This window comes from Ammospiza caudacuta, chromosome 28, assembly GCF_027887145.1.
Source record: "Ammospiza caudacuta isolate bAmmCau1 chromosome 28, bAmmCau1.pri, whole genome shotgun sequence".
NCBI lineage: Eukaryota > Metazoa > Chordata > Aves > Passeriformes > Passerellidae > Ammospiza > Ammospiza caudacuta.
Window position 1 is genome coordinate 3,909,637 of NC_080620.1, and position 27,891 is coordinate 3,937,527.

Here is a 27,891-nt window from a genome sequence, read left to right on the forward strand (position 1 = left end):
TCCTTAGTGAAACACCTCCCACAGGGGACCCCAGCAGCACTGGGGTGACTCAGTGCCCCCCATCACCCTCCCCAGCTCTGGGGAGGCTCCTGGGGCCGGGCCCCAGCTGGGACACTCGGGGTGTCCCATGGCAATCCCAGATGGATTTGGGGTATCCAGGCCCCCCAGCACGGCGGGCGCTCCCTTTGGATCCTGTGTTTGCATGTAAAGAATGTGAGTAACTAAGGGTGTACATATTTATAATTTTTTTATACCTGTTGTAAGACATGAGGGGCAGCAAAACCCAGTTTTTTATGGTGACCAGATGTATTGTATATTTTGATAACAGCAATTCCAGGTTCAGTATTGTGGAAGGTGGGTGGGGAGGGGAAGTGTACACACCATCAGAATTCCATTGCCTCTTTCAAAGAATGTTTGTAATGCAAAATGAAATGAAATTAAAACTATTTTATAACAACCTTTGTACCTTTCTGTAGCTCCATTATTTCCTGTTGAGATTGTAGAAGCAGTTGGTGCCCAGTCTGTACTTGTGCTTTCAATAAATTCTTCTGTATCCTTCACTCCTGATCTTCCTCCTCTTTATTGTGCCTGTTTTGCTTCTGATTTTTCCTTCTCATGTAATTCCAGCTGCCTCATTTTATTTTAACTTTGACTTTTCCCACCCTCTGGGCTGGCAGTGCACGTCCCTGTCTCCATGGGGCCATGGGATGGGGTCTGACCTGGAGAGAGCCCTGAGGGCTCACTGGTGCCCTGCCTGTGTCACACTCCAGCACTTTGTTACTTCATGTTCCTAAACTTTCCATATGTTCTGGCTAATATCCATGAAAAATAACCCACTTTTGAGTCAAACCCTCCTCTCTGTAGTCCTGTGCTGTAGCTGTGGGGCTGGATGTGGCATTCTCCATCCTGTGGGATGAGTTGCAATGCCCATCTCTCCATGCCCTCCCTCAGGATCTGGTTCTGTACATTCAGCTCAGCTCAAACTCCTGTCCCAAAGTCACCGTGGGGACACAATCCCCACCTGGAGCTGCTGTTGTGGCTCTGCTGGGCCCATCCCTCTGGGCTGAGCTGCCATTAGGCTCCAGAATATTCCACAGGCGTTTGCACAGCCCTGTGCCTCCAGGGTTACCGAGGGGGTCCTGCGGGAGCCGGGGGCTGCTCAAAGGGACTTCTGTTGTTCCTTGAAAGGCTGATGGGATTTGTAACAGCTGCCTGTGAGAGCCGGGCCCAGGGTCATCACTCCAGAGTTGCTTCCCTGAGTTCTCTGGGGCCCAGCCCAGGCTTTGCAACCACCGCGGGCATCCCTGAGCCCTTCCCTGGCCCCTCGGACGCTGCTCGGCTGCTGGGGCGGGTGAAGGATCCCACCGGGGTGGCAGCGATGGTCGGGGTCCCCATGGGAACAGCGGTGACTTTGAGGGGGTTGTGTCCTGTCCCTTCCCACGGCAGAACCCTCAGGACAGCAGAACTGTGTCAGGAGCTGGCTCTGAAAAACTGCCCTGAACGCTTCCTTTAACGGGAAAAAACGTGGACTCTGCACCAAAGGGCTCTTCCAGCCCCTGCCCAGAGCCGGGGGAAGGCATTGCCTGCAGGGTGAGCGCCCCAAAGCTCGGCCCTAAAGCCCAGCCTTGAGGAAGGAGCACCCTAAAGCCCGGCCCTCCCCACGCCCCCAGCCCTGCGGGGTGCGGAAAGGGAATTAGCTGGAACCCCAAACCACTCACCCCAATTCGAGGAGCGAGTCGGGAATCCCAAATCATTAAGGGAGCCCCGGGGCGGGGCCGGGAGTGGGGCTGAGCCCTTTGTGTGTCACAAAGGCGGGCCCTGCCTCGGGGGACACGCGGGGACTCCGGGGAGAGGGTGTCCCCAGGGGAAAAGGGACACGAGTGCTGCCGAGGCAGAGTCCGGGCTGGAGCTGATGAGTGGGGGCTGACAGCCCCTCCTGCTGCAGGCCTGGGCGGGGGAGGAGGATGAGGATGAGGATGGTCCCTGCCGACCCCGCGGGTCCCCAAGGGATGCAGCAGCGGCTCTTTGGGGGGGGGGCTCCCCAAGGCGGGTCGGGGCCGGGGGTGTTGCCCGAGAGTGCGGGAGCGATGCGGGTCTGCCAGTTGCCATGGAAACCGCTGGGTCAGAGGCGGCGGGAAGCGGCGTGTGACGCCATCGGCACCGCAATGAGCCGTGAGCGCGGGGGCGATGCGGGGCCGCGGGGCTGGGAGCCCCCGCACCGCCCCGACCCCCGCCCGGCACCGCCGGAGCGCGGCGTCAATGCCGGCGACCTTCGCCAGCGGCTCCGGGTCACCTCTCCCGGTCACCTCTCCGGGTCACCGCGGCTGGATGGAGCAGCCCCAGGCCCCTCGTGCTGCTTGGATGGAGTGGGACCCCTCATCTCCCACCCCACCCCACGAGCTGCTGCCACAATCCTCCTGCTAATCCCGGGTGGCTTTTCCAGCACCGAGTCAGGGTTATGTGGATAATCCATATGTTTGCAAGGCAAAGGCTTTGGGATATCCACTGTTAATCCAATTGGCAGTGGCAGTTTGGTGCCATCGGCACAGTGTCCCGTTGGAGGGGGGGGACACGGCTGCCCCAGCGCTGCTCCCCGGGGCTGGGAACTCCCACAGAGCCCTGGTCCTGCCCCCCAAACCCAGTCGTGGGATTCAGCTGCCCCCACCTCCCAAAATAACCCAGCCAGGCAACATCCACGTGTTTATTTGCTTTTCAAACCACAGCAGCTCCAGCTGTTGCCCGACATTCGCAGCCTGGAGATCCCCTCCCTGTCCCTGCTCCCCCCAAACCTCAGCTGCAACCCAGGGCTGCTCCTACTGGGACAGAGCTCAGCCCCCACTGCATTCCCCACCCCAAAATCCCCCTCTCCTCCAGTCCCTGCACTATTTACAGCCTCTCACACCCAGAGCCACAGCACTGGGCAGACCCCCCTCCCAGTCTGTCCACCCTCAGGCTCCCTCAAATAAACCGGGATGGGGGGGTGTCACAGGACCCCCAGCACCCACAAACCCCCACATGAGCTAGGGCCTGCTGCCCCACAGCAGCCTCTTCCCCCTGTTAAACCCCTTAATCTATTCCCCCCCAAAACCCTTCAGCACCATTTGTCCCTCCCTGCCCCCCTACAGACATCCACTTCCAGAGCTGGAATAAAATAACCCCTCGGAAATGTCAGCACCAGTGTTAGAGAGAAAAACAAAGTCAAAAGTGCTTGGAGCTGCCCAGCCCCACAGCCTGTGGGGGGACAGAGCCCCACCAGCTGCCCGAGCAGGAGCAGGGTCCCCTGCTGGGGGTCCCACAGATGTCACCAGCGTGGCCGTGCTGGTCCAGAGCAAATCCAGCCCCGTCCTGCCATCCCCTGCAGAGGCACCCCAGCATCACAGAGCCCCCCAAATCAGAACAGGGGCGTGGGGCACCGGGGCTCAGTCCTTAAACCTGCGGCCTGCCTGCATCTTCTTGTAGTACAGGTCCACCTCGCTGTCCCCTGGCCCGTCCCTCTCGGCCGGCTTCCTCCTCAGCGTGGAGTCACGGCTGGCTGTGGCCAGCAGCCCCTCAGGGGGGGCTTCCACCCGCTCCCCACCACCCCCTGCTGCCCCCGGGATGGTGGCCAGGCTGCCGTAGCGCGGCTCGTCCTGCTCCATGTCGCTGACAGAGGAGCCAGGCGAGACGCCGGCGCTCTTGGCCGGGCGGAAGCCGTGGAAATCCTTCCCCACCTCACCCAGCTCGTAGGTGTCTGACCCCTCCGGCCCCTTCGGCCCCGATTTCCACTCCCAGGGCCCGTTGCCAGCGGAGAGGTGGACAACGGGGTGGTGAGGGGCGTGGGCATCAATGGTGATGATGCTGGAGCTGTCGCGCTCCGAGGGCGAGCGGTACTGCGAGGAGTCAGAGCTGGTGGAGGACGAGGACGTCTCCGAGTGCTTGGGTGTGACGGAGACAAGACTCTGCTGCTTGGACATGGCGATGACCTGCATCAGGCGCGGCGGGTTGGCCACCCTCTGCGCTCCCCCTTTCTCTGCCACCATCACCCACTTGGCCCTGACGGCCGCCCCGCTGCCGGCTGCGGCCCCAGCGCCCGCCTGGCTCTCCTCGGGGATGTGCACCAGCTGCGAGGTGCCCGGCCGGGGCTGGATCAGCACACGAGGCCCCATGGCCGCCCGTTCAGCAGAGCGTGCCTGCACCGTGGGGTACAGAGATGGGGGCACCTCCTCTCCGGGCTCCCCCACAACCCGGCCCTGCGCCGCCTCCTCGGCCAGGGTCATGCTGCGACCCTCCAGAGACTTCTGCTTCCACTCGGTGATGAGCTGCTTGGAGCGCGAGGCGTCCACGGGGACGTGGATGGTCATGTGGCGCCGCGCGGGGTCGTCCATGGAGGGCGTGTTGACGCGGGGCAGGGTGTTGCTGAAGGTCACCATGTTCTCCTTGCCCATGGGGCTGCGTGGGGCCAGCAGGTCCACGTCCACGCTGGCCCGTTTCAGGCTGCCCAGGGAGTTCTTCTCGCGCGGCACCGGCCGTGCTGCTTCCTCCAGGCGCGCCTGTGGGTTCAGCTCGTCGGTGCTCACCTGGAGGGGGATGCAGTTGTTCCAGATTGCAAGACAAGGTGTTTTCTGTTAACATCTGTATGGCAGATTATTTTTTGTCAAGTGGGCAGTTTGCCTTACCTCTCTCTTTGAGTGACCACATTCACACCTCCCTCGGGAGGGGACATCTGCTGATAACAGGTATTGAATGTCACTGCATGGCTGATAAGAACTACTGCATCCCATTGGGAGATGAGAGCCCAGATGGAGGAGCCAAGCATTCCTACCTGGATATAATCTGGAGATTCTGGAACACCAGCCAAGCATTCCTGCCTGGATATAATCTGGAGATTCTGCAACACCAGCCAGACATTGCTACCCAGATATAATCCAGAGGTTTTTGAGACGCCAGCATGGCTTTCTCCGCTGGATTCCCCAGAGGAACAGGAGCTGTCTCTTCTCCCACTGAATCTTCAGAGGAAGAATACAGCCTTCCCTACAGATCCCCTTTGCTCCAACAGAACCACCCCTGACACTGCAGGAGGACTGAGCCACAATTCCAGTGGGACTGCCACCAACACCCTGACCCACAGGGTGTCAGGTTGTGTTCTGACTCTGTCAGTGTTGTTCTAGTGTACTGCATTGTTCATTTTATCCTTTTTTTTTCCCTTTCCTATTAAAGAACTGTTATTTCTTGCTCCCATATTTTTGCCTGAGAGCCCCTTAATTTAAAATTTACAGCAATTCAGAGGGGTGGGGAGGGTTTACATTCTCCATTTCAGGGGAGGCTCCTGCCTTCTTTAGCAGAGTCCTGGCTTTCCAAACCAAGACACAGTATGGGTAAATGAAGGTGGTATAGAATGTAATCTTATCCCCTAAAGAGTTGCAGCTGAACCAATTACTAAAGATTAGGAGCGGGCCTCATTTTAACAGGCCACACCTGTAGGCAATAAGAAGAGTGTTATAAAAGAGTAGATTGGTTGGTTGAGGGATCTGGAGTCAGCTGTGTCGCAGACATCTTTTATGAAAAACCCTTTCCTTAGGATTTTTCCTCCTGAGAAGCTGAGAGGCCTCAGGAACAAAATGTAAACAATTATTATCTGCTGTTAATGCAACAGGTGGATCTTTGATTGGCCCGTGTTGGTTGTTTTTAATTAATGGCCAATCACAGTCGGCTGGCTTGGACTCTCTGTCTGAGACAGAAGTTTTTGTTATCATTCCTTCTTATTCTATTCTTAGCTAGCCTTCTGATTAAATCCTTTCTTCTATTATTTTAGTATAGTTTTAATGTAATATATATCACAAAATAATAAATCAAGCCTTTTGAAACATGGAGATCCTCATCTCTTCCCTCACCCTGAGACCCCTGTGAACACTGACACACAGTTGGCTACCGCGAGGACAAGGAAGAGTCAGTGCCTAGAGGAGTTGCCTACAAGAAACATCAAGGAGGCACAAGACTCCAGCAATATGGAGCCTTTGCAATGTAATGACAATTGAACTTTGCATTACAATGACAGCACTCACAGATTTGTTCTGGTGGTAGACAGAATCGTGGCCCCGCTGTGTCAGCGCCCGCAGCGCGTCCTTGGCCGGTGCCTGGGCTTGGACCCGCTCTGTTGGGGCACGGAAATTGCCAACAGCATGGAAAGCCTGTGGGAAGGAGAACCAGAAAATCCTAGAATGGTTTGTGTTGGGAAGGACTTTTAAAGGTCATCTAGTCCCTGCCGCTAGATGAGGTTGCTCCAAGCCCTGTCCAGCCTTGAACACTTCCAGGGATGGCATGGGCACAGCTGCTCTGGAGAGTGAGGAGTCAAACAGCCCCACAGCATCCCCCAGCCCCTCCCTGGGCACGGGCAGGACCAGCACCCACCAGGTAGGCAGCAATGCCAGCGCCAATCAGGAAGCCCACGTAGACATCAGCGGGGTGGCTGCGGTACTGGGTGATCTGGGTCAGGCCACAGATGCCAGCAGCAATGGCAAAGGCAAAGACCAGGATAGGCTTGAGGAGCTTGGTGCTGTCCGAGATGATGGAGTTGAAATACATCTGGGGCAGGAACAGGCTGTTAGTCATGCACAGAGCTCTTGGGTGCGTGTGGAGCTGCAGGTGCCTGCACACACCCAGCATGGGCATAGAATATTGGGCAGAGCTTGTCTGTGCCAACAAGAGAGGGACATGCCCATGGCATGGGACTTGTGCCAAGCAGTGCTGGGAACTCACCGACACATAGACAGCAGCAAAAGCTGAGAGTGTGGCGTGCTGGGATGGGAAGGTCTTCCTGCAGGGAGAAGGGACGTGGTTGGGATAGGGCAGGAGGGCTGGCAGTGCCACACAGGGCTCCCCTGGCACGTACCTGGCAGAGAGGATGGCATGCTTGTCGGTGCCTGAGCAGATGTCCTGGGTGATGTAGGGGTTGGCATCACAGGGGGTGCCCAGCAGGGTGTAGTTGGGCTTGCACACAGTCAGGAAGAAGGGAGCGTGGTAGCCTGTGGCCAGCTGGATGACATCTGTCACCAGGGCTGTGGCACAGAGCCCGAACACGTGGACACCTGGGGGTGGTAGGAACGGGACAGTGGGGCAGCCAGGACTCACCCAGCCCTGGAGCACCCACTGGGATGGGGACAGTGGGGCAGTCAGGACTCACCCAGCCCTGGAGCACCCACTGGGATGGGGACAGTGGGGCAGCCAGGACTCACCCAGCCCTGGAGCACCCACTGGGATGGGGACAGTGGGGCAGTCAGGACTCACCCAGCCCTGGAGCACCCACTGGGATGGGTCCGGTGCAGTGTCCAGGGTCTGGGGCCATTATCACAGCCAGGGTGGCCCCACATCCCTTCCAGCCCCCAGATCCTGCCCAGGCCGTGGCACAACGTACCCACAAACCTGACGGTGCGGCGCAGGAAGGAGTTGAAGTTGCAGCCGCCGGCGTTGATGCTGCCCTCTGCACCAGCACGACCCTTCAGCCGGGACTGCAGGCAGTACACCATGCCCTCCCCGACCATGATCTGGGAAGGAACCCAGGGCTGGGTTGTTGGCAGAGCCCCCCTGATGGATGCTGGGCACTGCCAGGCACCAGGAGCACCCCAATCCCCATTGGGACAAACCCGGACGCACCGAGGCGGCGGGCGCGGCGAAGGCCAGGCTGAGCAGCATCAGCAGCGGGATGAGCTCCTCGTTGGTCTCCACGTAGGGCATGGAGAGAGCTCGGTCGTGGCACTGGAAGCCCACCTTGGCCGGCTTGAAGAGGTCCGTGAGCTCCAGGAAATAGAGCGTCACCACGGAGGAGGCCACGATGGGCAGCTGGGGAGGGGACAGGGTGGGGACCAACGACCCCCAGAGCGATGGCACCACACAGAACGGGGCACAGAACCCAAACCACTGTGCCAGGGACTGGGACAGAGCCCCTGCACAGCCCCCAGGCCGTGCCCACCCTCCCCACACCCACCTCCACGAAGTAGAAGCAGGGCAGGAGTGTCATGCTGTCCTTGGGGGCGCGGGTTTTCTCCTTCGGGGGGATCATGGTCCTGGGCAGGCACAGGAGTCCCACCGGGCTGTGGAGGCACCAGTGTCACCACATGGCAGGCACGGTCACCACTGGTCACCCCTCCAAGTCCCTGGAGGAGGATGAGCCCCCCCGAGCCACCCCCCGACCCTGCAGGGACACCCCCTGTCCCTCCTGGTCACCCCCAGGTCACAGCAGTGCCCCCCTCACCAGGCTGGAACTGGGGGTGCCCCCAGCGCCCCGGGGGTGCCCAGCCGAGCCAGGGGCTGTGACAACAACAGGTGGGGCGGAGGCTCTGTCGCGACAGGCGGTCACCACCGCGACAGGCTGGATGCGGAGGGCGTGCAGAGGGGGGTGTGCCCGCAGAGCCGGGCCGGGGCTCCCCGAACCCTCCCGGCCCAACCCCACGAGATTGCACCGAAACGAGGGGGGAGGATAACGGGGATGGAGCGACGAGGGGCAATGAAAGGGGTGATGGGGGGGGGGGGGAGGAAATACCGGGGGATTTACCGGGGGTATCACCGGGAGGGCGGGGGCGCAGCGGGAACCTCCCCTTGGCACGGACGGTGCCGCAGCCGCGGGCGGGGGTCGGGGATGGGAGGATGGGGAGGGGGTTTCGGGGCAGGAGGAGGAGGAGCGGCGCCTTTGTGTCCCACTCACCTCGGCGGCGGCCCCGGGGCTCGGCGGCGGCCGGGGATGGGGGGGATGTCCCCGTGTCCCCGCGATCCGGGATGCTCCTGCCTCGGCGGAGCGCGGGGAGCGGCGGCTTCCTCCGCCCCCGCCGCCTCCTCCTCCTCCTCCTCCTCCTGCCTCGCCCGCCGCCCCCCGCTCCGCCCCGCAGCCCCCGGCCCCTCCCGGGGCGCCGAGCCCCCTTGGAGCCCCCTTGGAGCCCCCGCCGGTGCAGGGATGGGGTCTGGGGGGGGTCGGGGGGGGTCGGGAGGTCGGGGGGGAGAAGGAGGAGAGACAAAGGGCGGGCGGGGCCGAGCACAGCAGCGGGAGCGACCTCGCTCCGCACCGTGCCAGGAACCGGGGGCTCCCGGGGCTGCCCCTAACCCATCTCCAGCCCCCGGATCAACCTTTATCTCCCTGTGCTGCTGGAGTGGTGCCCCCTGCCCCGAGGCCCCTCCTGGCAGGCAGAGCCCCCTCCCCTGCATTGGCTTGGGGGGATCCGAGGGGTGGTGCCACACCACGGGGGTGAGATGTGACCCCAAAACCACGGAGGGATGAGTTTTGACCCCAAAACCACGGAGGCCTGAGACTTAACCCCAAAAATTCACCACCCCAGAGCTCTGCCAGCCTCCCTGGGCTCTCTCGGCCGAGAGTGCTTGCCCTGCCCGTGGCACCCGAGGGTTTCAGGGAAGGATTCCTGGACCCAAGCTCACAAACAGCCCCAGGGACAATGTCAGGAGCCACTCTCAAGCAGGAGCCTCGTGTCTCCCAGATTTGGGCCTGGGGAGGGAGGTGGGTGCAGCCCCCTTTGCTGTCTGGAGGCTCCCAGCCCCTCCTGGCAGAGGCAGCAGCCCCCAGCCCCATCCTCACCCTGCAGAGGGTCCCATCTGTGCCCTACCCCATATCCCACCCTGTACCCCATTCCCTGCACCCCACACTCACTTTTTCCCCCCAACCACCCTCTACCATCCTGGGGCCTCCTCACGGTGCCCTCGTTCCATTTTTGGCCCTAAGTGTGCAGAAATCTCCCGGCGTATTTAACACAGAAATCCCGAATCCCTGCAAGCTGCGATTAAGCTGCGGAAAATCCCGGATTTGAGCCGGGCTCAGCCCCCTCCCCACAACGCCCCCACCCTGCTCCGACCCCTGCCCAGCGTGGGGACAGTGGGGAGGGGGAGCCACCACTGCAGAGGGGACAGCTGAGGGACAGAGGGACACCTGAGGGACACCTGAGGGACAGAGCGAAACCTGAGCCTCGGGGACCTCCTTGCGGGAGTGTCCGGCCACTTGCTGACCACTGGTCTGGGGGATTGGGGGGTCAGAAATCGAGGGGATGGGGGCTCTGAGCAGCCGGACAAAGGGAATGTGGGGTTGTAAAAGCTGGTGGAGCAGGGAAAGAAGGAGAGGATGGCTGTCCCCTGGAGCCCTGCTCAGCCAGACCCTGCTCTTGGTAGCCACAGTGGCCATCCCAGCAAGGTGGGAAAGCAGTGGGATCTGGAGGAGCTGTGAGAGGCTCCGTGTAGGAGTGTCGGGGGGTAGGATGGTTGGGATGGACAGGGATGAGAGATCTCTGCAGCCAGGTGAGGAATTTGGGGTTTATTGCAAAGGGCCTGGGTGCAGGGCCCTGCTGGGAGCTGCAGCCACAGCTCAGAGCAGGGCTGAGAGAAGAGAGGGGGAGAGAGGATGAGAGGGTGAGAGAGTAAAAGAGGTAAGACAGCAAAGTTCTCTTTGCAATACAATAAATCTTCTGTGTTGAATATTCTACTTCTCACTAACCAATCTAGTACAATACACAAATCCTACAGCATTTCCATACAGCCTATAAGAATCACTACATTACCATACTGTGTTACATTTTAAACCCTAAAAATTCCTCTTTGGGCCCCCTCTGCCAAGCTGTAGGGTCTGCTCTGACCCTTGGGCCTGTCTGCAAGTAGAGGGTGTTGTTCCAGCAAAAGGGGATCACCTTCAGCTGGCCACACCATTGTTTTCTCATTCAGTAACTGAGGGATCTCAAAGCTTGCTTTCATTTCAATCTCGCTTACAGTTTCCATATTCTCAGAATCTTTTGCCAGACAATCATATTTATCAGGCTTTCCTGTTTCATCTTCCCAAGCAGCTCCGGGGACGGAGCCGGGATGTGGCTCCGCTCAGCGGCACCGGGGAGAAAGGCAGCGGGGAGCGGGGCAGCCACGGCCCCCGGCATCCCGGACAGCGCCCCTGCGGCTGCCATCGCCCCCCAGAGCCCCGCATGTGATGGGTGATGTGATGGGTGACCGGACGGGATTGTACCCCTGGGCACGCAGCACCCACCAGGGACCGGCCCCCCATCCGAACGGGGGCCCCTGGGAGGGCTGGGATTGAATTTCCCGGAGCTTTCTTTTGCCAAAAGCCTGAACTTTTCCAGCATTTTTAAACCCGGGCGCAGAAATCCCCGGCGGCGGGTGCCAGGGCCGGCAGCTGGGCCGGGCTGTTTCCTCCTCCCGCGCTGTTTGTGCCGGGAACTCTTGACCCCTTTTATAAGCTGAATATTTCAAAACATTCAGCCCACGCTGCGGAAACCCCCCCGCTCCCTCCTCCCCCCCTTTTCCTGCCCCAAACTGGACATAAAAGCGAGTCCCAGCCCCAGCCCCGGGTGAGCAGCGTCCTCCCTGCACCCCAAAACCCCGGGGTGGGTTTTGGGCATCACCAGCTCTGCAGCCATGGGGCCAAACCCTGCTCCCATCCTCATCCTCGCTCTGCTGCTGCTCCTCTGGGCCCCAGTGGATGGTGAGCGCTCCCCCCACACCCCAGGGCAGTGACACAGCTCGGGGGTCCCTGCTCAGCCCCCCAATTCCTGCAGCCAGGTGCTGGTGCAGCCCACAAGGAGGGGTCTGGGGGTTTGGGAAGGAACCACAGGAGTGACACTGCCCTGTTCCCCCGACCTCTCTCTGCAGGGCAGCCCCGGGGACGGATCCTGAGGGGCTCTGAAGCCAAGCCCCACCTGAAGCCCTACATGGCCTCGCTGCAGCTGGACGGGCAGCACGTCTGCGGGGGCTTCCTCATCGCCCGGCAGTGGGTGCTGAGCGCTGCCCACTGCATGGAGGAGACGTGAGTGTGCCTGGGGGGGTCGGTGCAGGGCTGGGGGGGCTGCTGGGCTCAGGGCAAATCCCACTGTGGGACCCCAGGGTCAGAGTGTGGGACAGCTCTCACCTGCAAAGAGGGCTGTAGGGCCTCCTGGAGCTCCCTGATGGGCTCTGCAACCCCCCCACAGCACCCCATTTCCACGGCTGGTGGCAATGACACCCCCATTTGTTTGTCCCACACTCTGATCTCTTCCAGGGATGGCAAACTCTTCCAGGTGCTGCTGGGTGCCCACTCACTGACGCAGCCCGAGCCCCACAAACGCCTGTACCGAGTGCGTGCCCAGTTCCCCCACCCCGGCAGCAACATCCACAACAACAAGGATGACCTGCTCCTCCTCCAGGTGGGCTGGTGGCACCCTCCTCCCCACCGGGCACAGCCCCATTCCTGCAAATCCCACTGTTCTACAGTGGAGGAAATCCTCAGGGTCAGGCTGGGCCATCCCTCCCTTTCCCATGGGAGCATCCCTGCTTCCCCCAGCTGTGACCAAATGCCTCCATCCTCCTCAGAGCTCCAGCTCTGCTCTCTGGCTGCATCCTGGGGCTCCAACCAGGAGGCAAAGCCCTGAGGGTGGCTGGGGCCAGGGTGGTTTCAGTGTCAGGGCTGGGCTCACTGTGTACTTACACCCAAGTTAGTGTGACCTGCCCTTGTGACCCGGCTCCCCCTGTGGTTTTGCGGCAGCTGGAGGAGGAAGCGGAGCTGAACACGGACGTGCGGGTGCTGCCCTTCCAGCGGGAGGACAGGGACGTGGCGGCCGACACGGTGTGCGAGGTGGCGGGCTGGGGCACCACGGACCACAGCGGCACCCGGCCCGACAAACTGCAGCAGCTGGAGCGGCCGGTGATCAGCAGGGACGTCTGCAACCACCGCACCCGCCACGACGGCACCATCACCCCCAACATGATGTGCACCGACTCCCGCAGGAAGGACACCTGCAAGGTACCACCCATAGATCCACGCAGGGATGAGGGGCACAATGCCCAGAGCCTGGGAGAGGCTGTGGGACAGGAGGGTACAGCATGCTCAGGGTGGTGCCCCCTGTGCTGGGGTGTCTTGGCAAATCCTTGCTCCAAGCAAAGCCTTGGCACCATCACCCCCAACATGATGTGCACCGACTCCCGTAGGAAGGACACCTGCAAGGTACCACACACACAGGGCTGGGAGGGGGCAATGGACACAATGCCCAGAGGCTGGGAGAGGCTGTGGAGCAGGAGGGGACAGCGTGCCCAGGGTGGGTTCTCCTTGTGCTGGGGTGTCCTAGCAAACCCTTGGCACCATCACCCACAAGGTGACGTGCACCGACTCCTGCAGGATGCAGGAAATACACGTGCAAGGTACCACAAACCCACCATGGATCCATGCAGGGCTGGGAGGGGGCAGTGGGCACAATGCCCAGAGCCTGGGAGAGGCTGTGGAGGAGGAGGGGGCAGCGTCCCCGGGGTGGGTTCTCCTTGTGATGGGGCATCCTGGTAAACCCTTGGCACCGTCACCCCCAACATGATGTGCACCGACTCCTGCAGGAAGGACACCTGCAAGGTACCACCCACACAGGGCTGGGAGGGGGCAATGGGCACAATGCCCACAGCCTGGGAGAGGCGAGGGGCTGAGGAGCAGTCAGGGACAAGGTCCCCAGAGTGGGCGCTCCCTGTGCTGGAATGTTCTAGCAAACCCTTGGTCCTGGCAAACCCTTGGCACCATCACCCACAACACAAAACCCTTGGCACCATCACCCCCAACATGATGTGCAGTGACTCCTGCAAGAAGGACACCTGCAAGGTACCACACACGCAGGGCTGGGAGAGGGCAGTGGGCACAATGCCCACAGCCTGGGAGAGGTGAGGAGCTGAGGAGCAAGAGGGCACAGCATCCCCAGGGTGGTGCCCCTTGCTATCCACTGCAGAGCAGCTCACAGGAGCCTGGAGGAAGAAGGAACGAGGGGTGGGAGATGGCTGGGATGTCCCAGCAGACCCTTGGCCGTACTGATGAGGTCTGGTCGTGCAGGGAGACTCCGGCGGGCCGCTGGTGTGCGGCGGGGTGGCCGAGGGAGTGCTCACGGCCGGCTCCCGCGTCTGCGGCAACTACAAGAAGCCGGCCATCTACACCCGCATCGCCCCCTACGCCGACTGGATCGACAGCGTCATGGCCTCTGCCGCCCATGGCGAGGTGGACACCCGCTGAGGGCACCCCGGGGACCTGCTCCTTGCCAGGCTTGCTGCTGCCAGCACGGCCAGAGCGCAGCCGGTGCTGCCCTGCCCTGTGCCGCGGGCTCCCAGCGCTGCCCACCCCGCTGCCAGCGCGTCCCCACCAGCCAGGAGGGAGGGCTGGGCCAGGGGATGGGTGAGGAACCCAGCAAGGGGGTCCCTGGCCCCCCACTCACAAAGCACAGGGCCCGGGTGGGGGAGAATTGGGGCTCACAGCCCTCGAGAGGCTTTGCTGAAGGTGCTCAGAACGCTGCCTGCGACCGCTGCAATAAAGCGATGATGATGATGATGATGATGATGATGATGATGATGATGATTGATGATGATTGATGATGATGATGATGATGATGATGACGACGATGATGATTCCTGCAGAGCTGCTGGGCTGGAGTGGGGACAAGGAGGGAGATGGGGGGGTCTCTGCAGGAGCTTCCCCAGGGAGGAGCTGGACACGAGGTGGGACATGCTGAGGTTGTGCCCTTAGGGACAGTGTGGCCTTGGGTGGGAGCAGGGGACACATCCTGCAGTGTGACCACAATAGGATGGAGATCTGGGGCATTGTGTGAACATTGGAAAGCAGAATTTGCCTGTAGCTGATATGGCAGCGGCAGCTCTGGCTCTCACAGTGGGATCCATGCTGGATTCTCATTGGGACCCTCTTGTCCCAGGAGCTGGGGGCAGCACAGGGCAGAGCCACCTTTCCACCACACCCTGGTCACCCCTAGAGCCCTGCCAGACCCTTCCAGTCCCATCCCAGAAGCTCCATGATCAGCAGGGAGATGAGGAGGACACCAATGTGTCCCCATCCCCCTGCTCTGCTGCTGTTCCCAACCAAACATTAAATAACCCCAAACCTGTTCTATGAGGAGCTCACAGAGGGCCCTGTCTGAGTTTTACTTACAGGGGAAAAGAGCCTTAATAAGGTGCAGTTTCCTAATTAGCCATTTGATTGTTCCTAATTAGCAGCAGAGCAGAGAGAGGGGGTGAGGTCTGTGCAGCTCTTAGAGCTCTGTGCAGTGAAACATTCGCTGGAGTCGAGGGATGAACTCTGTCACCAGCTCCACTTCTCAAGAATAATGAAATCATGGCTCCAGAGGGAAAGGAATGTACTAAGACTGGCTCTTAAATGCTCTGTGGGGACCTGGAATTGCTGGCTGGGATGCAGCAGCAGAAAGCTCCAGGATTTTCCCCCTCAGAGCTGAAGGAGCTGTGGGAGAGGAGCAGCCCCAGATCAGCCCCAGGGTGGCTCCTCAAGGTTGTGATTTCCTGCCCGGGGCAGCAGCAGCAGCTGAGGGCAAGGGAGGGCAAAAATGTGAAAGGATTTTTGGCTGCACCAGGAATGCTCCTCCTCTGGCACACTCAAGTGTCCAGCCTTGCTGGAGCTGGAGGCTTGCACAACCCCAAGGATCTGATGTTTTTTCCTCGAGTGTCCATCAGGCAAACCTTGAAAACATCCATTTATCCAATGACGGTGGTTCCTTTCCTGACAGATGCTCTGGCTGCCCTCCCGTGGCTCCACTGCCCCGGCCCCACACTGGGCAGCCACGTCACAGCACAGAAACAAAGCACAAACACTTGGTTCTGTACAAAATCAGGAGAATTTTTATTTACAACAGCAAGAGGCAAAGGCAGGGTTCACCGCAGGCAGCAGCATTCACATTCCTGCTCCCACCCAACCCTGATGGGCACACAGGAACCAACTCCTGCCTCAGGGACAAGTTTGCTGAGGGATCAGGAGTGCCCAGCCCATGCTTGGCACTCCCCAAGGCACAGGATGGATGTGAGGTACCAGCTGTGCCCCCTCAGCTGGGACTTTGTTCTCACCAGCTGCCCCATCACCACCCTGCCTAGGGCACTGCTCTGCTGGCACAGCCACAAAACACAGCCAGGCTCTCCCCTCCTGGGCCCCAAATGATGGGGGAACCTCTGGCATTCCTTTCCAGCTCTTCCCTGGAAAGAGGCAGAACCCCCTCAGCTCTGCTTTCCAGCACAGCTTTTCCAGCATGAGGAAGAGGAGCTGCCATTCCTTCGTCCCAAAACCTCCATGAAGGGAGCTCTGTGCAGCTCCTGGCCCTCACTGCACCCCAGGAAGGGCTCAGGAGTAGCTCAGGGGCATCTTCCTCCAGAGCCCCCCACACAGGCAGTTCTTGATCCAGCGCTGCTCCCACTGCTTCACTGCTGTCACCTTGTTGGGTGACTTCAGCATGGTGACACAGCCACACCTGTGGGGACACAGAGGGTGCAGCACTGCTGGGGAGCTGCAGGGATCACACAGGGATTTGGGGGAAATCAGCTCCTGTCATCTGCAGTGAGCACCAAAACCAGCTGAAACCAGCAAGCAACAATCCCACTGAGGGCTCTGCTGGAGCTGGAGCCTGGCAAGGAACAGCCCCAGCTGCTGTTTATACATGAAACAACTGACTGTCATCTCACAAAAATGATCTGCTACAGAGGCTTTCTATTAAAATCAGTAATTAAAGCTAATTCAATCACATGACTTAGATGGATGCTTGTTCCCTGAGCCATTATCTTGAAATCCAGGCTCTCCCATGAGGGTGGATGAGTAGGGCAGCATGAAATGCAAGCCTGGTGGAAAGATGACCCCAAAATGGGGGCAAGGGCAGTGGGGAAATTCCTCCCTCCAGCCCTGCCATGACCAGAGGTACTTTAATAAAGGCCAGACCCACAGAACTGGGCTGTAAAGGAGTTGCTGTAGGGTCTCCTCCAGATTACTTTAAGAGTTTTATCTGATCTGTTTGATTTTTAACCCAAGGGCCAGGCTGCAACAATGCCACTCTCCTGACAATGACATGGGCATCTCACCTTAACCACAGCCCCAACCAGTTTCAGAGAGCTCCTGAAGGACACAGGACACTCCAAGCCCTGCCCAAGCTCCACTGCAAGTGCCACTTACCTGGTGCAGGACTTGCATTCCTCTGTTGGGTAAGCACCCAGGTGCAGCCGCCTCAGGTGGTCAATTTTGGGCTGTCCAGGGGCCCTGGGGAGGGAGAACAGGACTTTCCTAGAGTGTCACTTTCCATCAGCTGCTCCCAGGACAGGGAGCTGCATCTCACTGACCAACAGGGCAGAAGTTCTGCCCACTTGTCCACACAGTGCCACGAGATTCATTGTCACAATTAATCACATTAATTAATGGGGTTTTTCCCCCCACCATTTGCTATCACTTTTCAGTACTTAAAATTCCCAGCCCATCATAAGCTGGGAAAGGAATTTGAGCAGAGAAGACAAACTGCTCTTGGGTCACAGCAGCAAGGGGACAAGCCAAACCTCAGAGCTGCCAAGACTCCTTCTCACTGTGCACTGACCCATTCCAGGGGTTTGTACCTGACAAACAACATCTTTGTGTAGTTCCAGGGGTTTGTACCTGACAAAGGCATCAAACTGGGAGGAGACAGTGTGGCCAACGAGCCCAGGAGCCTTCCCAAACTGCAGCCTGACCAGCTGCTTGTTCTGCAGCTTGCTGATGATGCCATCGTTGATGGGCAGCCAGTCAATGTTGGGGATGAGCAGCTGGCTGGGCAGGAGGCAGCACTCATCGATCAGGGCATCATCGGGCTCTGTGATGTGATTTTCCTCACGACCTGCGTGGGAAATGAAGGAAAAAAAAAACCCTGTGACCTTTACATTTCTCCCTGAGAGCTCCAGAGAGCTGCATGCAGCCTCCTCCTCCACTGCCAACTCAGCCTGGAAAACAATAACCTTGGCAGCAGCACTTGCCCTTTCTCAACGTGCCAGACCCCCTCGGAGTCACGTCCCACCCCGCTGCTGCAGGAATTACAGCTCAGGGCCACACTCACAGCACAGCCAGAGCTTGGTCAGGAGCCTGAAGAGCAGGGACATGCTGTCCTGGGTGTCTGAGGTTGCTGTGTACACGGGCAGGCAGCTGGGCTTCAGCAGCCCCCAGATGCGGATCACCACCATCAGCTCGCGGAACATGCCCAGGGACGCGCCGTCGCGCAGGAAGCTGTGCCCAGGCCGCACTGGGGAGCCCTGTGGGGACACAGAGGGGTGGGAGGGGGTCACAGCAGCCTGGGTGAGGCTCACAGCAACCCCAGCTGCATCCAGGCAGCTCCTGCTTCCAGCAGCACACACTTCCAGAACACGCCGAGGGACGCGCAGGAAGCTGTGCCCAGGCTGCACTGGGGAGCCCTGTGGGGGGACAGAGCTGTGGGAAGGGGTCACACCAGCCTGGGTGGGCTCACACCAGCCTGGGTGAGGCTCACACCAGCCTAGGTGAGGCTCACACCAGCCCCAGCCACCACACTGCATCCAGACAGCTCCTGCTTCCAGCAGCACACACTTCCAGAACACGCCGAGGGACGCGCAGGAAGCTGTGCCCAGGCCGCACTGGGGAGCCCTGTGGGGGGACAGAGCTGTGGGAAGGGGTCACACCAGCCTGGGTGGGCTCACACCAACCTGGGTGAGGCTCACACCAGCCTGGGTGAGGCCAGCTCTGATGCCAGATCAAATAGAGACCAGGATCGCCAGAACCAGCTCCCCTTGGGTTTTTGTTTTGTTCTTAGTTCAGATTCCATCAGACAACTTCTACAAAACTCAAACAACATTATAACCACAGGCAGACCTAACCATGATGTCTGGCTCCAGATCTAAACTCCTTACAGCCAGACTGTTAGCTCAGCTCCCTGGAAAAAGCATCACCATCCTCCAAATTTGTGTGTCAGGGAGCTGTTAGTGCTCTCTTCTTCTCTCCGGGAAAAGGTTCCATAGTCTTTTATCTGACTTGCTTGATTAAAAGGTAAATTTTTAAAAATAAGAATGATGGGAAATAACTGATGAAGTTCCTCAGAGGAAGAGGTTATTCTGCCTGCAGACACCCAGATGGGGAATAAGCTTTTCCAGGAGAAGCCCTCTGTATGCAAGCTGAAGGGTTTCACCTGCCCCCATTCCCCATGTCAGCACCTGGCACAACTCAGCAGGGCTCTCAAAAGAAAGTGAGGTGTTGTGCAAATCCTTCAGCTTCTAAAGTGAGGAAAGGTGGAGCTCACAGCAGCCCCAGCCACCACACTGCATCCAGACAGCTCCTGCTTCCAGCAGCACACATCTGATGGGGATGCTGGAGGGTCACCTGAAGGTGACACCTCTGCAGAGCAGTGTGTCTGTGTCTCACTCCTTTACTGTTAGCTAAAGGAGTGAGAAGAAGCTGAGAAGCAAGAAGAAGCTGATAAGGAGCTCTCTCCAAGGCTGTAACCAAGGAGATCAAGAGATTGAAGAAAGATAAGAAGAGAACTTTGCAGCTGGACAAGGTATTTTTAAAAAAGTTAGTTGAAGTCACTGTAACTTTTCACCAATGGTGTAATGTTGATTTATTGTGGCCAATAGTTAAGGTAAAAGAAATAGAAACAATTAGAAAGTGTATAAAAGGTCAGCATGATCAATAATAAAGAGTTGCCATCTGAGACTGCTTGTGGTCTCTGCTTTGTGTTGTGATCACCTTGACAATGACAGAGGAGTGTCCCCAAATCCCCCAGGTGCTGGTCAGCAGACCCAGATGGGCATGGGAAGGGCCATTCTCTAATTCTGCTGCTCCTTACTCCTCCCCAGTGCCTGTGCTGACAGGAACATGTGCCCTGTGTGCCCTGGCAAAGCTCCCCAGCACTGCCCATGGGTGTTTGTATCCATGGATCTCACCTGGTTGGGAAGGCTGGCCAGCAGGTAGAGCACAAAATCCCCCACCCACTGGATGAGCTGCTGCAGGGACTGCAGTGTTGTCATCTCCAGGACAAACTCTTCTGTCTTCAGGTTAATCATCACCTTGTCAATGTCTGGAAGAGAAGCAAGACATTGCCTGGCTCAGGAAAGATGGATCCAAACCTCACACCCTCCCTGTGAAGGTTACCCTTGTCCTCCTCCACAAACCCAGAGAGGCTGTGACACCAAGGGGAACAGCCCAATCCCAAAAGCTGGGAATGCAGAGCAGGATGAGGCTGTGACACCACAAGGGAACAGCCCAATGCCAAAAGCTGGGAATGCAGAGCAGGATGAGGCTGTGGCACCACAAGGGAACAGCCCAATGCCAAAAGCTGGGAATGCAGAGCAGGATGAGGCTGTGGCACCACAAGGGAACAGCCCAATGCCAAAAGCTGGGAATGCAGAGCAGGATGAGGCTGTGACACCACAGGGGAACAGCCTAATCCCAAAAGCTGGGAATGCAGAGCAGGATGAGGCTGTGACACCACAAGGGAACAGCCCAATGCCAAAAGCTGGGAATGCAGAGCAGGGTGAGTTACTGAGAGGCTGTGACACCACAGGGGAACACCCCAATCCCAAAAGCATCCCAGGATGCTGTGAGCAGTCAGTACCTACATCCGTGATCTTGGAGCAGATCTCGGTGAGCCGGTCCCCAGGGCTCTTGTCAGGGGTGTTGAGGAAATGTGGGCGCAGCAGAGACTTCAGGGTGCAGCTGATGGCAATGAGGAAGAGCTTGGCGTGGTAGTCACACACACGGGCGATGGTGCTGGAGGAGAGCTTGCACAGAGATGCCTTCATGGCAACAATGCGTGTGGAGAGCACCTGAGCCGCGGGGAAACGCAGCAAAAAGGCACAAGAAAAGGCAGGAATTAGCATAAGCTCATTAAAGCTGCTGCTGCTGCTTTATTCTCTGCTCTCCCTTTCTGCTGCAGGAGTGACAGGAGCCATGCACGTGAGCGCTGTGCTGGGCACGTGCTGCTGCTCCCAGAAATCTGCCAAAAATAGATTTCAGCATCTCACCCCAAGTTTCCAGCAGCTAAGACCCCGCTGATATCAGGGACTGTGAAGCTGCTGATATGGAAGCTCTTCCCAGCTCCATCACTGCCTGAGCAGGGCACTCAGAGAGCACAGCCAGCAATGTCCTGAGCACTGGCACTGGCTGTACCCCACTCCAAATCCCTGAGCACCCCCATGCCCACCCTGGGGGTGAGCCCAGAGCCCCCACCTGCTGCAGGGCTGCATTCTGACGCATGTACTCCTCGTGCAGCTTCTCCACCAGGTTCTGCACCATGCTGGGCTGGACGTGGAGCAGGATGTCCCACCAGTCGTAGCCAGTGACCATGCAGTACTCCAGCAGGAACAGCAAGTGCCTCAGGGACATGTTCATGTCCAGCACGTGGCCCATGGACGGGGAGATGCGGAGCATGCTCAGCTTGAAGGGAGGAAACAAACAGAAAATGGCTTCAGGAGTGTGGCATTTTCAGGAGTGTGGCATTTTCAGGAGTGTGGCATTTTCAGGAGTGGGGCATTTTCAGGAGTGGGGCATTTTCAGAGTGGGGCATTTTCAGGAGTGGGGCATTTTCAGGGTCTTCCATGGCAGGAAGGAAATGATGAATCTGACTCCATATTCTTAGAAAGCTAATTTATCATTTTATGTACTAATATAATATAATACAATACAATATAATAATATTACAATATAGCAATATTATAATACATTATAAATTATATAATAGTATATAACATTATATATTATAATATATATAATACACTATAATATACTATACTATTTTATATTTATTTTATATATATAACAAAACAGAGAAAAAACAAGCCAGGGCAAGAGGTTCTTGTTCCTGGTAAAACACCTCACAAAAGCCAATGGTTTATTTGTTGTCTTCTTTTTCTAGTAAACTGCTTAGGTGGGACTTTTTGGCTTCTGTCCAATTGGCTATCCTTAGGTTTGAGGTGAAGTCCCAAATCTGTCCAACTAGCTATCCTTGAGGTGAAGTCTCCAAGGTCCTATGAGGTGTCTTGTTACCTAACTGAGGAGAGAAACTTCTGGGCTTTTTTCCCTTTTTATGAGACCAAGGACAATTTTGCCGCTCCATCAACAAGATGGCACATTCCTAAATCCATAATCCACCAACCTTTCCATGACTGTCCACACCAGCCAGGGCCAGGGATGTCCAGGAGAGCTGCATGGCCTTGAAGTGCACCAGGGGCCCTGTGGTGCGCGGGCGTTTGAGGGCTGGCTCGTCCACGGGGCGCTGCGAGGAGGAGCCATAAAACACAGCCATCATCTGCAGGGACAGCCTGTGCACAATGTGCACACTGCCATCATGGAAAGCCAAGGCCAGCCCTGGGGACAGGAGAGGAGTGACACTGAGCAAACAGCTCCTCCCAGCGTGGCAGAGCCCTCACCCAAAGTGGGAGTGTCAGGGTAGGATGGTTGGGATGGACGGAGATGAGAGATCTCTGAAGTCAGGTCATGGAATTTGGGGTTTATTGCAAAGAGGGTCTGCTTGGAGCTGCCAGGCACAGCTCAGAGCAGGCCCCGGAGAAGTAAAGACAGTGGTAAAAAAGATGAGAGAGAGAAGATGAGAGGATAAGAGAGCAAAGTTCCCCTTACAATACAATAAATCTTCTTCTGTGTTGAATATTCTAATTCTCACTAATCAATCTAGTACAATATACAAATCCTACAGCATTTACATACAGCCTATAAAAATCATTACATTACCATACTGTGTTACATTTTAAACCCTAAAAACTCCTCTTTGGGCCCCTTCTGCCAAGCTAGGAGGGTCTGCTCTGACCCTTGGGCCTGTCTGCAAGCAGAGGGTGTTGTTTCATCAAAAGGGGATTACCTTCAGCCAGCCACACCATTGTTTTCCAGTCATCAGTCATTCATTCAGTAACTAAAGTATCTCAAAGCTTGCTTTCACTTCAGTCTCGCTTATAGTTTCCATATTCTCAAAATCTTTTGCCAAGCAATCATATTTATAAGGCTTTCCTGTTTTATCTTTCCCAACAAGTGGCCACCACTGAAGCCCATGGAGAAGCCAAAGGGCTGGGGGCTTCTTGGGTTTCTGTCCCTGAGATACCAAAAAGTCTTTTTTCCCAGCTCTACAAGAAGAAGTCAGATCTGCTTTTCAAGGTTATTTTTCCTTATCTATTCCATTCTTTCTCTGACCTGCTGTGATCTGTCCAGCAGGTCAGGCTGTGGCACAGTCCCTGCCCTTGGGGTGGTGTTAATTTTTATACTAAGAACTACGTGTACTTTATTTACAATAATTTTCCAATACCTATCACCTATGTTAGACAGTCTGTCTCTATTCTAAACCAATCCAAGAGTGTCACCATCCCAGCAGAAGATGGAGGACAAGAAGAAGAAAGAAGGACAGGACACACCCAGATTCCTCCATCTTGCCTCTTGAACCCTCAATCTAAATCTAAATTCAAGCAAAAGTCACATGTTTAGGACAAAGACAACAGGAACTCCTTACCCAGCCCAGGGAAGAACTTGGTGTCATTTGCCACCTTCAGGTCAGTGTTGGTCAGGGAGATTGGGAGCTTTGGCAGTGCCACAGCTGACACCCTGTCCAGGTCATTGGTGGCAGACAGGATCCTCCACTTCAGAATCATGGGCTGCTTGTCTCCCACTAGCAATGAGCAAAATGAGTGAAAATAAGCAAATTAGTGAGAATTTTGTCCCACAGAGATCAGAAAATCTGCCCCTATTTCTGCCCAGGCTCCCCCAGGCAGGATCACAGATCAGGACTGGTGTATTTCCTATATATTTCCAGTATGTTTCCCCTAAGCAGGATCTCAGATCAAGTACTTGGTGTATTTCTCATATATTTCCAGTATGTTTCTCATATATTTCCAGTATGTTTCTCTCATAGTTCCCTATTTTTTCCCTGAATTATACAAACAACATGTTTTGCTAAATCTCTCTTGATGCAAGCTCTGCTTTGGGTGACTAAGATCCTTACATACAATAATCCTTTATATTTCACCAAACAAACTGCCCTGATTATTATTCTGTTTTATCTGAGATCAGGTGAAACCAGAGCAGGGGATTAATCCAGCTCTGCTGCTCAGTCCTGGTCCTTTGGGAGCCTTTGCTCCACTGGTGGCAGGAAGGGCTGTGCAGCAAAACACAAAAAATTATTTTAAAATCTTTTATGAAGTGAAAGCAACAACCAAACCCCTTCCTGAAAACAGCAAGCTGCTGCCTGTGATGCAGAAAGGCAGAATGGACTGAAAAACAACTGAAAATAAACATAAGATTGTGAATAATCACGAATATGGGATAATGGATGTGAGAAACTGTGCTGAGTTTTCCCTCAGACCAAGCTCCTGTTCTTAGAGTGCCCAGGGCAGACACTTACCCACAGGGGAGATTTGCTGGAAGATGTTGTTGACAGGCAGACCCTCCTTCCTAAGGGACCAGCACTCCACAATGCTGTTGTTTTGGTTGGAAGCACAAAGCAGCACCTGTGGAACAGAGCCCCCCACCACAAACATCAAAACAGGGACAACACTGCCCTGGTCATTCCCACCCTCCATTTCCAGGGTCCTGCTTCACCAGCAAAAAGCAGAGGATCAAATCAGTGGGAAGTGAGGTGAATCAGGGTTCCAGCTGCACCAAAATGAACAACTAGGAATGCAGGTAACCTCCAGACCCTCTGAGGAAGGCCAGGAGGAGGTTCAGTTTTAGATGTATAGAATAATGTAGTATAGAATAAAGTAATTAATTAGCTTTCTGATATCAATGGAGTCCTCATCATTCCTCCTTCATCGTGAGCACAAATATCCACTATAGGGGAGGAAAAATATCCACTACAGGGCAGCAAAATATCCACTACAGGGGAGGACAAAAATTCACTATAGAGGAGCAAAAATATCCACTACACAGGGGCAAAAATATCCACTAGAGGGGAGCACAATATCCACTATAGAGGAGCAAAATATCCATTATAGGGGAGCAAAAATCTCCACTATAGGGCAGCAAAATATCCACTACAGGGGAGCAAAGATTTCCACTACAGAGGAGCAAAATATCCACTAGAGGGGAGCACAAACATCCACTAGAGGGGAGGGAAAATCTCCACTATTGGGGGGCAAAAATATCCACTAGAGGGGAGGAAAATATCCGCTATAGGGGAGTAAAAATATCCACTGTAGGGGAGCAAAATATCCACTACAGGGGAGCAAAAATATCCACTACAGGGAAGCAAAAATATCCACTACAGGGGAGCAAAATATCCACTACAGGGGAGGAAAAATATTCACTATAGAGGAGAAAAATACCCACTACAGGGGAGCAAAATATCCATTATAGGGGAGCACAAATGTCCTCTCCAGCCCACCTGCTCTGACATGTCCCGGGCCAGGAATTTCAGGTGGGTGATGGCCGGGTACTTGTCCTTGCGCGCGGGGTCGGTGGTGCAGCGCATGAAGAGCGAGGGCAGGATCTCGGTGTCAATCTTGCACTTCTCGTTCACCACGCTGACACAAACCTTGTAGAACTGCACGGGGGAGGTGCTGCTGCCATCAGACGTGGCCACCACGATGTTGCCCCCGCCCGTGAAGGCGACGTCGGCCAAGGCCACGCGGCAGCGGAGGCGGCAAAGGCTCTCGGTGGCCGTCAGCACCTGCCCGTTGGGCTTGAGCAGGGACACGGTGACCAGGCCACTGATGGTCACAGCAATCCAGCCCTCCATGGGCTTCCCACCAAACAGAGTCAAGGATGGAGAGAATTTCACCCGGGAAAACTTCTCGCCGAAGTTCGAGGCTCCAGACTGGAACAAAGGGCAAAAAAATTTAAGTGTTCGCAGCCAAAATTAGAAAAAAGTAATTAATCAGCGTTCTGGTATCAATGGAGTCCTTCTCATCATTCCTCCTTTGTTGGGAGGAAAAATATCCACTATAGGGGAGGGAAAATATCCACTATAGAGGAGGGAAAATATCCACTATAGAGGAGCACAAATATCCACTATAAGAGGGAAGGGAAGGGAAGGGAAGGGAAGGGAAGGGAAGGGAAGGGAAGGGAAGGGAAGGGAAGGGAAGGGAAGGGAAGGGAAGGGAAGGGAAGGGAAGGGAAGGGAAGGGAAGGGAGGAGAGGAGAGGAGAGGAGAAGAGAAATCAGCCTCCTGAGAACATGGAGTCAGATTCTCATCTCTTCCCTCACAAAGACCACACCAGAGTTCCAGCCCAGATCCCTCAGGAAGCTCAGACAAACCTTCTCCACGTGCAGAGCCAGCTTGACCCCGTTGTGCAGCCAGGACAGGGCCACCACAGGGTCCCCTTCCACCACGCTGCCCACCGTGTTCTCCCAGCTGTTGGCCAGGTGATCTGTCATGCTCCAGCACTTGATGTGGCCATCAGCATCTGCTGAGAGCAGCCTGGAGCCTGTGACAATGACACTGTATGAGAACAGGGGGAAGAGCCAAAATTCCACCAGGAATTGCACCCCATCCCTTTGAGGTGGGACATGGTGACAATGACACTGCCTGAGAACAGGGAGAATGGCCAAACCCCCACCAGGAACTGCACCCCATATCCTTGGAGGTGGGACACGGTGACAATGACACTGAGAACAGGGGGAACAGGTAAAACCCCAAGAGGAATTGCACCCCATCCCTTTGGGACATGCACAGCAGGGCAGGGACACGGTGACAATGACACTGAGAACACGGAGAACAGCCTGGAGCCTGTGACAATGACACTGCATGAGAGCAGGAAACAGGTAAAACCTCCCAAGGAATTGCATCCCATCACTTTGGGACATGAAGAACAGGGGTGGGACATGGTGACAATGACACTGAGAACATGGGGAACAGCCTGGAGCCTGTGACAATGACACTGCATGAGAGCAGGAGAAACGGGTAAAACCTCCCAAGGAATTGCATCCCATCACTTTGGGACATGAAGAACAGGGGTGGGACATGGTGACAATGACACTGAGAACACGGAGAACAGCCTGGAGCCTGTGACAATGACACTGCATGAGAACAAGGGGAACAGGTAAAACCCCAACAGGGAGTTGCACCCCATTGCTTTGGGGTGGGACATGGTGACAATGACACTGAGAACAGGGGGAACACCCAAAACCCCCCACGGAATTGCACCCCATTGCTTTGGGACACACACAGCAGGGAGGGGACACGGTGACAATGACAGAAAGCCCAGCTCACCTGACTGATCCCACTCCAAACACGTGATGACCTCAGTGTGGCCCGAGTTGACAGAGTAGACATCCCAGGGGTGCTCGGTATCGATGATATGAACCATGTGGGTGAGATCTGTGTGAACAGAGAAGTGATTCCTGTCCCTTGGCACTGCTGCTGAGCCTCAGGTGATGCAGGGAAAACTTAAAATATTTTATAGGAAATTTATCATTTATAGAAATGAGTTAGGGTAGTGCTTGGTCCTGGTTTAGGGGAACCAAACCCACTCCAGGGAACAAACGCAGAGGCTGAAGGATGGGAGGAAAAGGAGGAGAGCAGCCTTCAGGGGCAGGGCAGAGCTCCGGGCCAGCGGATCCCGGCCTTTCCCGGGAGCACCGGGAGGGATTTCCCGAGGGGCTCTCGGTACCTTTCTCCTCCTCATTGCGGAGGTCCGTGGTGAAGGCGATGAGGTTGCGGCAGGACCAGGCGCACACCAGCGGGATGGACGGGCAGTGGTTGCTCTTGGGCTTCTTCTCCCACTCGCACACGTAGGCCAAGTCCATCCCGCCGGTCCGGACGGGACACCGGGACACCGGACACGGGATACCGGACACCGGGACAGCCTCGGTCCTGCCTGGGGGCGACACAAGGCCGGTCACACCGGACCCCAGCCCCAGGGATCACAGCGGGAGGCACAGGACACGGGTGGGGACAACCCCGCACCGGGAGAGACCGGGGGGAGCGGCCCGCGGGTACCGACCCTACGGCGAGTGGGAGGGTCCCGGGGACGGACACGGGGAGGTGCCGGAGGGAGCCGGGGCCGGCGGGAAGGTCACAGGAGGGGCCTGGGCGCGCTCACAGCGGTTCCCGGGGGTCCCGGTCCCGGTCCCGGTTCCGATCCCGCCTCACTCACCGGTGCCCGCCGCTCCCAAGGACCCCGCCGCCTCCGTGGGCTGCCCGTGCCGCGCCTGCG

At 56.7% G+C, this 27,891-nt stretch overlaps 3 protein-coding genes across 6 annotated transcripts; 1 reads left to right on the forward strand and 2 right to left on the reverse strand.

The window, feature by feature from the left end:
* Window positions 1-3,419: 3,419 nt before the first annotated feature.
* Window positions 3,420-8,062, reverse strand: PLPPR3 (phospholipid phosphatase related 3). 2 transcript variants are annotated; one of them, XM_058821156.1, is made up of 8 exons: window positions 7,961-8,062; window positions 7,630-7,815; window positions 7,391-7,520; window positions 6,869-7,064; window positions 6,736-6,793; window positions 6,388-6,561; window positions 6,042-6,167; window positions 3,420-4,556 (listed from the first exon to the last, which is right to left on the reverse strand). In XM_058821156.1, exons 1-8 carry the CDS (start codon window positions 8,033-8,035, stop codon window positions 3,420-3,422), a joined length of 2,082 nt encoding a protein of 693 aa, XP_058677139.1. In that variant the 5' UTR covers window positions 8,036-8,062. The 2 variants fall into 2 exon arrangements, with proteins under 2 accessions (XP_058677139.1, XP_058677137.1); XM_058821154.1 differs by having other exon boundaries at window positions 6,388-6,577; window positions 6,632-6,793.
* Window positions 8,063-11,259: 3,197 nt separating this feature from the next.
* On the forward strand, window positions 11,260-14,299 carry LOC131568921 (complement factor D-like). The gene is made up of 5 exons (XM_058821093.1): window positions 11,260-11,455; window positions 11,623-11,776; window positions 12,008-12,152; window positions 12,491-12,748; window positions 13,811-14,299. Exons 1-5 carry the CDS (start codon window positions 11,389-11,391, stop codon window positions 13,985-13,987), a joined length of 801 nt encoding a protein of 266 aa, XP_058677076.1. The 5' UTR covers window positions 11,260-11,388; the 3' UTR covers window positions 13,988-14,299.
* Window positions 14,300-15,610: 1,311 nt separating this feature from the next.
* MED16 (mediator complex subunit 16) lies at window positions 15,611-27,871 on the reverse strand. 3 transcript variants are annotated; one of them, XM_058821040.1, is made up of 15 exons: window positions 27,832-27,871; window positions 27,346-27,552; window positions 26,946-27,053; window positions 25,991-26,160; window positions 25,119-25,550; window positions 24,138-24,243; window positions 23,250-23,405; window positions 21,891-22,102; window positions 20,966-21,172; window positions 20,352-20,562; window positions 19,681-19,814; window positions 17,829-18,021; window positions 17,396-17,612; window positions 16,925-17,008; window positions 15,611-16,232 (listed from the first exon to the last, which is right to left on the reverse strand). In XM_058821040.1, the coding sequence occupies exons 2-15, from the start codon at window positions 27,479-27,481 to the stop codon at window positions 16,106-16,108; spliced, it is 2,493 nt and encodes an 830-aa protein (XP_058677023.1). In that variant the 5' UTR covers window positions 27,482-27,552; window positions 27,832-27,871; the 3' UTR covers window positions 15,611-16,105. The 3 variants fall into 3 exon arrangements, with proteins under 3 accessions (XP_058677023.1, XP_058677022.1, XP_058677021.1); XM_058821039.1 differs by having other exon boundaries at window positions 27,679-27,841; XM_058821038.1 differs by having other exon boundaries at window positions 15,611-16,268; window positions 27,679-27,841.
* Between the last annotated feature and the right edge of the window lie 20 nt (window positions 27,872-27,891).